Source organism: Ascidiella aspersa, chromosome 6, assembly GCF_963924565.1.
Source record: "Ascidiella aspersa chromosome 6, kaAscAspe10.2, whole genome shotgun sequence".
Classification (NCBI taxonomy): Eukaryota; Metazoa; Chordata; class Ascidiacea; order Phlebobranchia; family Ascidiidae; genus Ascidiella; species Ascidiella aspersa.
In genome coordinates this window covers 15,964,498-15,975,463 of record NC_139452.1, presented here as the reverse complement: position 1 = coordinate 15,975,463, position 10,966 = coordinate 15,964,498, and the positions used below count along the sequence as shown (strand labels likewise).

At 35.1% G+C, this 10,966-nt stretch overlaps 1 protein-coding gene across 1 annotated transcript; it reads left to right on the top strand.

Moving 5' to 3' along the window:
* Positions 1 to 6,946: 6,946 nt before the first annotated feature.
* On the top strand, positions 6,947 to 8,371 carry LOC146140462 (uncharacterized). Its single transcript, XM_083392191.1, has one exon. The coding sequence runs from the start codon at positions 7,035 to 7,037 to the stop codon at positions 8,247 to 8,249; it is 1,215 nt and encodes a 404-aa protein (XP_083248317.1). The 5' UTR covers positions 6,947 to 7,034; the 3' UTR covers positions 8,250 to 8,371.
* The last annotated feature ends 2,595 nt before the right edge of the window (positions 8,372 to 10,966 follow it).

The window sequence follows — 10,966 nt, the reverse complement described above, 5'->3', positions numbered from 1 at the left end:
CTTAGGGCGTCGCAAGTACTGCTATAAATATTTTCTATTATGTGCAGTAATTTTTATGGTTACATGTTACGTCTGGTGTGATTTCTGCCTATATTCGGTGTCTTATGCTTTACTTTGAAATTACATGCATGTGTAGTTTTACCCGATCTGTCAGGAATTTTGCAGTTCTAAGCTGTTTTTACTGCTTAAAACCGGGGTCGGCAACCTACGGCGCGCGGGCCAGATCCGCCAATATAATTCATCCGGCCCGCCGCCTCTTTGACAAACTATTCACGAGTCCATTTCAAATATTGGAGCATAATGGTTGGAGGTTGTAGTAAGACGTAATAAGAATACCAAAGCCCATACAGAAGCAGGTATCAAAAAAATAATTATAAAAACACAGTTGGGGTAAATTTCGATGAGCGTGGATAAATAGTGAAGACCCAAAGAAAAAAAAAAGTCTCCCGCGTATCCAATTTGGGCACTTTTTTGTTGGAAATTTTGGGCTCTTGCGCACTTATTTTCGGCTTGTGTGCAAAATTTTGGGCACCTGCGCACATGGTAAAAAATTAGACGGAACACTGGATTAGGCATATAAAAAGCTGATCAGACATATAAAAAGTTCAAAGCAGTTTACTTGTTTAACAAATAGAAAAATCTGGACACAATTTCCATCATTTTTGGTTCAGGTGTGGCATGCCTTAAAATCTAACAGGTGCACTTGCCCTACAAAAAAAACTTTTTGTCTGATATCTGTGAGATGGTGTCTTCAGTAGCATTTTTAAGGTGATCAATAAGTAAGTTAATTTTTGTACAGTGTTAGAGGTGGTCTAGAACAGGGTTTCTCAAACTTTTTTGGACCACGGACCACTATTTGTGAATCTGTTTTTTCGCGGACCGCAATACAAAGCAGAAAATAAATAAAACCAAATTTTATAAATTTGCAAAACTGACAACATCAATGGGATGGATGAGATTGCTTCCCTCTGCTTAAATCGTTAATTCATCATAAATTCGAAGCGCAACAAGTAAGATTTACGATACTGGATGGCAAAAGATTTCGAAATCAATAAGTTGTGAATAGCTGTGGCAATTTAATTATTTTTGAAAGAGTACACATACTGTACAACAGGGGTCAGCAAACACTTTCTAGTTGCGGGCTTAAACCAAAGTCGGAAAGGTCTCTTGCGGGCCGCACAAAATGTTAACCACAAATTATGTTATTAAAATGTTAGACCAACTGTTAATCAGGCGGGTTTCGGATATGTTTTTGCACTTAAAATTGTGTTTAGCTACTTTTAAGGTGGCAGTAAAGTGTTGGCGTAAAAGCGGGACAAAAAAGCGTTTGTTAGGTTCAAAATTCAAGTCTACACGTCGTTATTCATATTGAAAAGTGTAATAAAACCACTTTGAGAAAACGCGATGACCTTAAAGGTTAATCAAGTGGGCGCACCTGGCGAGCGAAGGGAGCACGAAAAATCATTATGCAAATCAACATCATCATGTCAATTAAACCGAGAGGAGCTGCAGAAGTTTTACACACTGTCGGTGATAGTTCGATTATAGCTGCAGGCTGCATGCGAGTACTATTGCATATTACAAAACAGCATTTAAACAAACTTGAGAAGTCAAATATTAATGGTTCACAGTTTGCGAGTTTGTGATGCACCCTTGTATACATTTTGTACCGGTGCACCCCATGCATATTGTGAAGCACCATAGGGTGCACCGTGCACACCGGTTGAAGAGCACTGGTCTAAAATCCTGCGGACCCGGCCATAATACTGAAATAAGCAAAAACAACATCGGAATAAAATGCAGTTTGGAATAAGACCAAAAAAGTAGCCAAATTCACACATGAACTATAAAAAATAGATTAATAAAAATATTTGCATAGTTACACACTGCAACACGCCATAGTATGACTATAGCGGCTATAGGGCTTTGGGACTTAATAGATTTTCTCAGAAGAGAAGAATACATTTTAAAATGTTATTTTATATTTATATGGGTTTTTATTGGATGAAGCATTTTAGAAACATATTTGCACTGGTCTAGAATCCTCCTCATTTTTACAGATGAAACAAGTTTTTAAAATTAAAATTGCAAATCAGTCAACCTAGAATAGAATCTAAATACGGTTTATTGGCCATTATATCTGGTCAATTATTCACAACGTAATATTTAAATAATTATAGTACACTTTTTAAGGTTTATTAATTGCTAAAATTAAATTCGGCACTGGTCTAGAATCCTACCACAGCGAACATTATTTGGGTTAGGGTGCGGGTAGGTAAAGTATTATAATTGAATAATAAACAATACTTAACCCACGCACACCTAACACTAACTCGAACCCTAATCCGAATATTATGCGTTAAATTAACAATTGTTACAACGCTGTGGTAGGATTTTACAGTAGCGCCATAAATTCTACTTTGTAGTTTTACTTTTAACTTGCAAATCATCCACAGCCAAATCGGAATAATTTGGCGGGAAACATATTTTTTTCCCCATTTAATTTAATAAACTTTTCCGCTATCCTTAGGTTGAAACATAACATTTTTCTGTCTTCTTGGGCACGCATTTGTTGAAGTTAGTAATGTGCATTTTAAAAGCTTGGTTTTGCATTAGATTTGCCATTGGCAAATCAAACAGAAAAATATATTATTTTTGTAAGGGCGCGACCGCCAGTTTGGGTCTGGGAAGCCCTGCATTGGACTATATTATTCTCGCGAATTTAAAACTTGAAACAAGTTAGTACAATGATTTTAAATTGATTTAAAATTGTACCTGTTAACTAATTTTTATTTGGTTTTACCAAATTACGAAGGTTTCGGGAAATAATTTAACCAATTTAAACATAAAATGGCGACCATGTAACCGATCAGTATGACATAAGCCCAGCACGTTAGAAATTATGAGAGAAGAGAGAATGTTGGCGACGAACTGTTTTTTTTATAATTTAAAGTGTTTAATTGTGTGTGCTTAATAAACCTTACTTTTAAAACAATAATGTACCAATGGATCTGGTTGCGTTTAATTTTTCGTTTTGAAAATGATAAAATATCAAACGGTATTATTAAAATATATATTTACAAAAAGAAAGTTAAATTTTTTATGTCCAAATTGACAACAGGTCTCAAAACAAAACGTGCACATTGTGCGATATGTGCACGGTTCGCTGCACATTCCAAGGTGCACATTGTGCGCACAATGTGCACTTGCGATATATGACGTTAAAGTGCACATTGTGCACTATCGCTCAATGTGCAACTTACAATGTATCAGTGAACGTTATACAGAAAAATAAATGACTTCATATTAAACGATTTTTCCGATGATGTTTTTGTATGGAAAAGATCAAGTAATACATGTTATCTTTCGTGCAATTCTTTTTATTATGATATATTTTCTATTCGAGTTCCAATTTTATGGATTTCCGATTATATTGGGTGAATTTATTATGCATGTTATTTTTCGATCGATTCTTTTTATAATTCTTTTTTTTTAATTGAGTCCCAATTGTATGGATTTTCGATTATATGGGTTAAATTTACCAAACAAATAAGTTAACAACTGGAGCTAAACCTGCAAATTTAGCCTTAAAACCTGTAAAAGTATTTTTAAACGTTCATCATTTTTAACTACTCTGCTTATGTGGACATGGTTATGACGTCATTGGGTATCGGATTGTGATACTTTTTGTTCACGATATTGGTTATCGGAAAAAATGTCACGTTTTGGGCACCCCTTCCAAACTGCATGTTGATAGGACCTTTTAAACGTAAGGCAACACTTATTGTTGTTAAAGATCTATGTTTGGCCATTTTAATCTATATCAACTGCAATTTGCATTTTAATTTTGTTAATTTAGAAAAAAATTGGTTAGAATTAGTTGAACACTGAATAGCGATACGTCTGCTTAGATGGTTTGTGTTTGTTTTTAAATGATCAATGAATCCTAAAAATAACTTTCGTAATTAGTAGCTCTATCGACCTCTCTGATTCACTGCATTTTAAAAAATACAAGCATTTTTATTATGAAATACATTTAAAATGAGTGATTGTACAACGTTAAGTCAGGCCATAATTGCGTAAATTTAAAAAACACAAAAGTTTATTTTATAAAACCAGAAAATTGAAGGAGTCACGGCACGCATATAGCACAAAAGCAATTAAGGGAACAAAAAAATACTCACTTCAGGGCGAAATACCAATCGTAAGATAAAAAGTTGGAAATGGTTGAATAGAAAAATTTTAAACGAAAAACTGCAGCAGCAATATTTGCGAAATACTTTAAGCAAGATTATAAACAAAATGCTATCGATAGGTAGGTAATATGAAAATGCGACAGAAACAAATTAAATATAACCTCAAATGACAAAGGAAAATGAAATTATAGTAAAAATAAATGAAAAATGAATAAAAAAGAAAAGGTATCGAAATAAAAAATTTAAAATCAATACACTAAAGGGAAGTTAAAGACGAACGTAGAAAAATGCTACAGAAACATAAAAAATATATAATGTTAGATTACAGAGAAAAATTAGCGACATGCTTTATTTTCAAACGTTTCGGCAATTTCTAATGCCATCATCAGTGATTAGAAATTGCCGAAACGTTTGAAAATAAAGCATGTCGCTTTTAACGTCTATTTGGGCCGTTATTTTCACCATTAAACTTATGAACAGATCCGTATATAGTCTTCCAGAGAAAAAAAAATTACTGAAAATAAAAAGTAAAGGCATAGGCCTACATTCATGCAATATCCAAAAAGGTAAAGAATGCCGAACTGTTACCGAATCTGAACCAAATAATTTGAAAGAACATAAACCTTAACCGAACCCCAACCTTTAAACAAAAGCGGTTCACTCCAGCATGACGTCACAACTTGTATTTTACAGAATCAAGTTAACGCCATGTTCGAAATGTCATGACAAAAATATGAATATTGATTAAATAAAACGTTGATTTTTCATTTTTTCTATATCAATGAGTTGCTGTTTTTCTAATACGTCACGTAACTTAGCTTAAATTACTTTACAATTCAAAAATTGTTCTTGCCTCTAACCAACGAGATTGCAAACCGTGCTCAAAATGCGTCCGATTCTCTTGGTATCCACCCGACGAATGACGATGCAACACAACGCCATCAAAAAAACGCAACCGCACACAAAGTTGTCACGCAGCGTTAGAAAAATTGAGCCTTTGAAATTCACACAAAGTCGGTGGGTAGCTGACCCGAACGGCAATTCCCGCGGACAAACGCATTAGTCTGGTACAAAGGGTCTACAATAATTAAATTTGTGACAATCTGTTTATCTTCTGGTAAGTAAGAAAAGTACAAATCCTACATCTACCTGTCTGTCTGTTTTCAAGTTCGATAACAATAATTCGCTGCTGGACAAATAGCACCTTACCATCACATTCGGTGGAAAAAGTGATCACGGAAAACAGAGTGTGCAACTTTTTAGCCACCTTTGCCGCACCGGCACATTAATAGCACATCAAATTCAAGTGAGGTGCACATTAGATGCAGATTTAGTGTACATTTGGTGGAAATATCGCAAGGCGCACAATGTGCACGTTTTGGTTCGTGCACATATAACAAGTGCACAATGTGCACCTTCGAATGCGGTGCACATATATATAACAAGTGCACATTGTGCGCACAATGTGCACCTTCGAATGCGGTGCACATATATATAACAAGTGCACATTGTGCGCACAATGTGCACATTTTGGTTTTGAGCCCGTCTCCAAATTGACTGTCTAAGTTTCAATTTGTACGCCAAAACTTTCAACACACCAATTTTGTGCATTTCATTTTTATGGTGCGTGATGTCCTAATACCAAACCGATGGGAAACTTTGGATTTTGCTCAGGGAAGACGATTTTGCACTTTGCGCGGCTGTGAACGGTTAAAAATGGAGTACCATACTAAATCCATTAGCGCGACGAAAGTTTTGCGCATTTGAGCAATTTTTCTTGGCTGACTGCATTTTATATCAATTGCGGGGCTATGACCGCGGCTGAGAGAGAAAGTGTGCAGGCTTTACTTTCCAACCTGGTTACCAACTAACTGCCAACAAATGAAGCATAAATATTATATTTGTTATGGCTTTTCGGGCGGCACTTTCCAGACGCACTTGCATCCGCATAGTATTTGCAATTCACCCGCCAATCTGGAGATTATGGCAGATCTCGCGGCTACACCTCTAAAAAAAAATTGGGCTGACCATGTGCAACTAAAGTCAAAAGTGCACCCCGCAATTATAACATATGGTAAAACCATGTGCATATTGGTTATTTAGCAATGCAGGTGTGGTGTGTTGAAAAATATCGGGGTGCACTTGACATACATACTTTCAATGGTAGGTTCAAATCAAACATTTATTCACTAAACAGGTGCAAGCGTAAAGGAACATCCTGTTAAATAGCCTATAGGCACCTCCTGGGTATATCAACCCGATTAAAAAGTAATTGAAATCGATTTCCAAAAAAATAATTAAAATTATGCAAAACTGCACGGCTGTAATAACGTTTTTTGTAAAATTTGCACGGATGAAAATGGGGTACTATACTGAAAACCGTTAGCGAGACGAACGTTTAAGCGAATTTTTGCGGCTGACCGCATTTTTCGTTGATTTTATTCAACATAAAATGCACGGCCAAGTGGCAAATTGCAGGCCTTACTTTTCAACCTGGACGCTAACCAAAAATAAAATCAATAAATAATATGAGTGCAAGGTAAAACAGCGATCTGGTCAAATAGCCACTTTTTATGCAATTTGTTTTGCTTGTGCATCGCCCAACTAGTTTTTCAAAATATGTACAAAAAATACATTGTTAAATGACAATTTATTGTGTAAAAGTTTCTGATAAGAAAGTCAGTTTTTTTAAGAACATCGACCAGCAATCACCTATAAAATTAAGTAGCAGCTTAAGTAAATAGCAATAGTAGTTTATTTAGTGAATTTTATAATAACAGCATTGTTTTTTATTCATTTTTGCAGGATTATCTTGGTTTGGTGTTCCACTTTTTTAAAATGGTGACAAGAGAGGATGATGATAATGTTGTTTCAACACCAAATAAAAAACCTGTACAGCGTGCCATAAAAAATTTGTTAACTGGATTTGACAGTGTCCTACCTGTGAAAAATGATTATGGTGATACGTTTAATAATTTGGAATTGTGTGTCATTTCTCTTCCCCCTAATATCCCCCTTTCTTCTTTAAACAACATAAATGTAACTTACAACTCTGCTGAAAGAAAAAGTCTAGAGATTACCAATGGAAATCAATTAGCTATACAAGTCTCCTGCAAAAATGTTCGAAAACAGTCTGTTTTGATGAAAACAATGAGTGACAGCATGAACACAATGGTGATAAAAAAAACGCAAAACAGCATTGATTTTACAGAATTTGCCCCTGTAACTTTGCCAGATATGAATAACTGTATACCAAGACCTGCACCACCCATAATGCCAGATGTTGAAGTTAGATTTAAACCTTTTGGATGGCAGGATCCTATCGACCAGCAATCACCTATAAAGCAAAAAAGGATGCTGCCCAAGAAAAAACACAAAAGGAAAATAGAATTTGATTTCAACTGCAGTACATCGGCTGGTGATTATCAAAACTCAGTTAGTAGCTCTTACCCTGCAAAAAAGAAAAAGGACAAAACCTTTCAACTCAAAGAAAGTTGGTCTCCATTATCTTCCAACAGTACCCATTCAGTGAATGAAACAGTTGAAAATGTTGGGCAGTTATCAACTATAACAAGCAAAGAATCTCCAAAAAAGAAAAAGCGAAAAAAAGACAAGGAAGAAAACTCTATATATTTTCCCCTGTCCTCCCAAACAGAGCCAGTATTACCATTAGACGGTAATACAACTTATAACCACACTCTTTTGTCCACTAAACATAATCATAAAAGTTCAAAGCGTGAAAAGGAAGATAATGTTGTTTCGAGTTTTCCCAAAGTTGTTGGTGAACTAAAAACAGTAGATTTGGAAAATATAAAGAGTGATAATAATGAGCAAGCCAACTTTTCCATACCATTGCAAGAAATAAATTCAAAAAAGAAGAAGAAAGCTAAAAGTGTTAAGACTGAAAAAAGGGAGGATGATACAAACTACCCATCTGTACCAGAAGTCCTTCCAAAATTAACAAAACAAGACTCACAATGTTTAACAACTAATGCCAAAACGAAAAAATCAAAAAAGAAAAAACATAAAAACAAAGTAATTGATCTCTTGTAAATATTTTATTTTTTATATGACCAACCAGTCATAACTGCAACCAGCAGCAAGTGTTCAAAAAACATAAATAAACACCGGCAAGGCAAATAATAGACTGTAAACCATAATATATTTTGCAAAGTTAATCATTTAATCATGTGTCATTATGTTTACTTTTATTGGTAGCTACCCAACATTTAGGTTTCCATGGAAAAAATGACAGAATTACACAAAAAGTTTTGGTGTTGTAAATAATTTTAATTAACAGCTAGCTTCTAGTATGAATTAAAGCCACATTTCATGAACAGCATTCATAGAGTTACCCTTGTATAGCTATTTTATTTTTAACCTAGGGGCTGCTATCCTCCAAGAGTTTAAGGAAATATTTCCAGAAAAATTTAGATTGCAGTAGAATTTTCATGTGTTTCTGTGTTTTTTTTTAATTGTAAACACACCATACAGATGGCACCACTTTAAATGGCCTAATTATGGTTAGCTTACCCCCACCAATAACTTACAAGTTCAACCACTTAAAGTTGTTAAACATTGTCTGCGTAAGCCAGTGTTGTAATGGCTTAAGTCACTGTTTTCAAATGATTGGCTTAAATCTTTCGAGCAAAATGACTTGATTTGACTTAAATGAACTAAACCATGGTTTCTCAACCGTGGCCCTCGGCTCCCCTGTGGGGCCACGGAGCGATGATTGGGGTCCACGGGCATAACTCTCAAGCTAGGTCATGGCATTACAAAACTTCTGCCGTTTATGTCATGTAATTAGAATCGGTATGATTTATTCGTTCTATCGCGAAAAGTTTTGATTAACGCCGCCTATCGCTGTGGCAAAACAATTACTGTGCTGCTTCAAATGCAGCCATGTATGTGGCGTTAGCGCTTATTCAGGTTACTGGCCGATAACCTTTCGCCTTATCATTAAGTGTCTGTCAAATAATTTTCAAAACTAAGATTCGTTACTCTAGATTCAAAACCTATTGTTGTAGAATACCTTTGGATTGTAGGCCTACGGAGCCCAATTCGCCAGTTAATAATTCTGGAATTATTGCTAGAAGTATTTTGGGAAGTAAATCGTGGAAAAGTTCAAACCTTTGATTGGCGTAAAAACGTCAGGCGTTATAAAACACAGACTTTTACTTTAAAGACTGCAATAAAGCTTCTATATAATAACAAAAGTAATAGCTCCAGTGCTTTGTGTCTATTCGAGATTCGTACTCACTACTCAGCAAGAAGGCCGTCGTAATCATAATATGCGTTTAATTCGCAACTAAAACTATCTTTGCAAAGCTGGATTTTCTGATCTTGCGTGATTAAAGCGAACGAAACAGAGTCTAATAAAAAATAACTTAAGAATGTGCTTTGCAATGACTACAAGTACGTTGATTTAAAGTGAAATAACAGATTTCAATTTGTTAGAAAGTAGCCTAAGTAAGTTTATTCGTTAGACTTCGTTTAATTGCTGTTTGTTACTGACGTGGAGTGAAACAAGTTAAAACACGTAAATACAATGTATTTTTTATAAGCAGGTGGGCCAAAAGGGTTGAAAGCCTATCAAAGGGGGCCACCAAGCATATAAGGTTGAGAGCCACTGAACTAAGTTTTTTTATAAAAGTGGTTTATTTATCGTAATTTTCGCACAAACAATTTGCTTGTTATATGTTAGTTATTCTTTTGTTAAGTTTTTTCTCATAATGGACGAGTTTACCAAGTTCAATAGTATATAATTTTAGCTTCACTTGAAATTGAATTGCTCTAATGACATGACTGATACTCGACTTTTTATTTATTCAAAAACTTGGACTTAAGTTATTTCACAAATGGCTTGACTAGGATTAATTTTTTTTTATAAATATGGCTTGATTGTTTCTAAATGATTTGTTTACAACACTGATGGAGCATCTAGTTATTCACAGAGTCTTATATCTTATGTTAGAGTCTTATATCCAGGGCCGGATTAACCAATAGGCTAATAAGGCTATAGCCTTAGGCCCTGGAAAAATTCCACCCTCAATTTTTCAAGGTTAAATTTTTGTAAGGCTGGTAGTGATACAGATCCAGTATCTGTACAGTACTGTTTTTGCTTAAAAACTAATAACTGAGTCGAGTCAATATGTGCCTTAATTGTGTGTGAGTATGTAAATAAATCGTATTATTTATGCTGCAAACGAGTTAATAACTATTTACGTTCTGTGCTATCACTTTTAAGAGGAACACACAAAACCTAAAAAGCAACAATACCTAAAGCAGAAAAAATTAAAAACCCAATAGAATAAAGCCCAATGACATAAAGCTTAAATACGCAGATTACTGCCCAGTACAGAATGAGATCAAAATCGTCTATATAAGACCTAAATCTGTCAAAATACGTCCTAAATTCATCGTAATATTGCCTTAAATGAGCAAAATAACACTGAAACTGTAGGGAGAGGGTATGGACCGATCGGGCGCTGTGTTACCTCTGGCATGGGTCGTTTTGGTGTTGACGTTCGGACACCCTAGTTTAACCTGCGCCATATTTTTGACCCTATTTGAGCTTAGCCTATTGGTGGGTAATGGGTGGGGTTAAAAACTATTAGGGGAGTTATAGTGATGCACTTAGGGGTGAGGTTTGAGGATAGGTAAAGTGCTGTTTAGGCCTTATTCTGGCTATTTAGGTTGTCGCAACACGTCAGCACATCAAATTATTTATCGCCTTAATGTTGCGTCACGGAAAGTTTTTGTTTAAA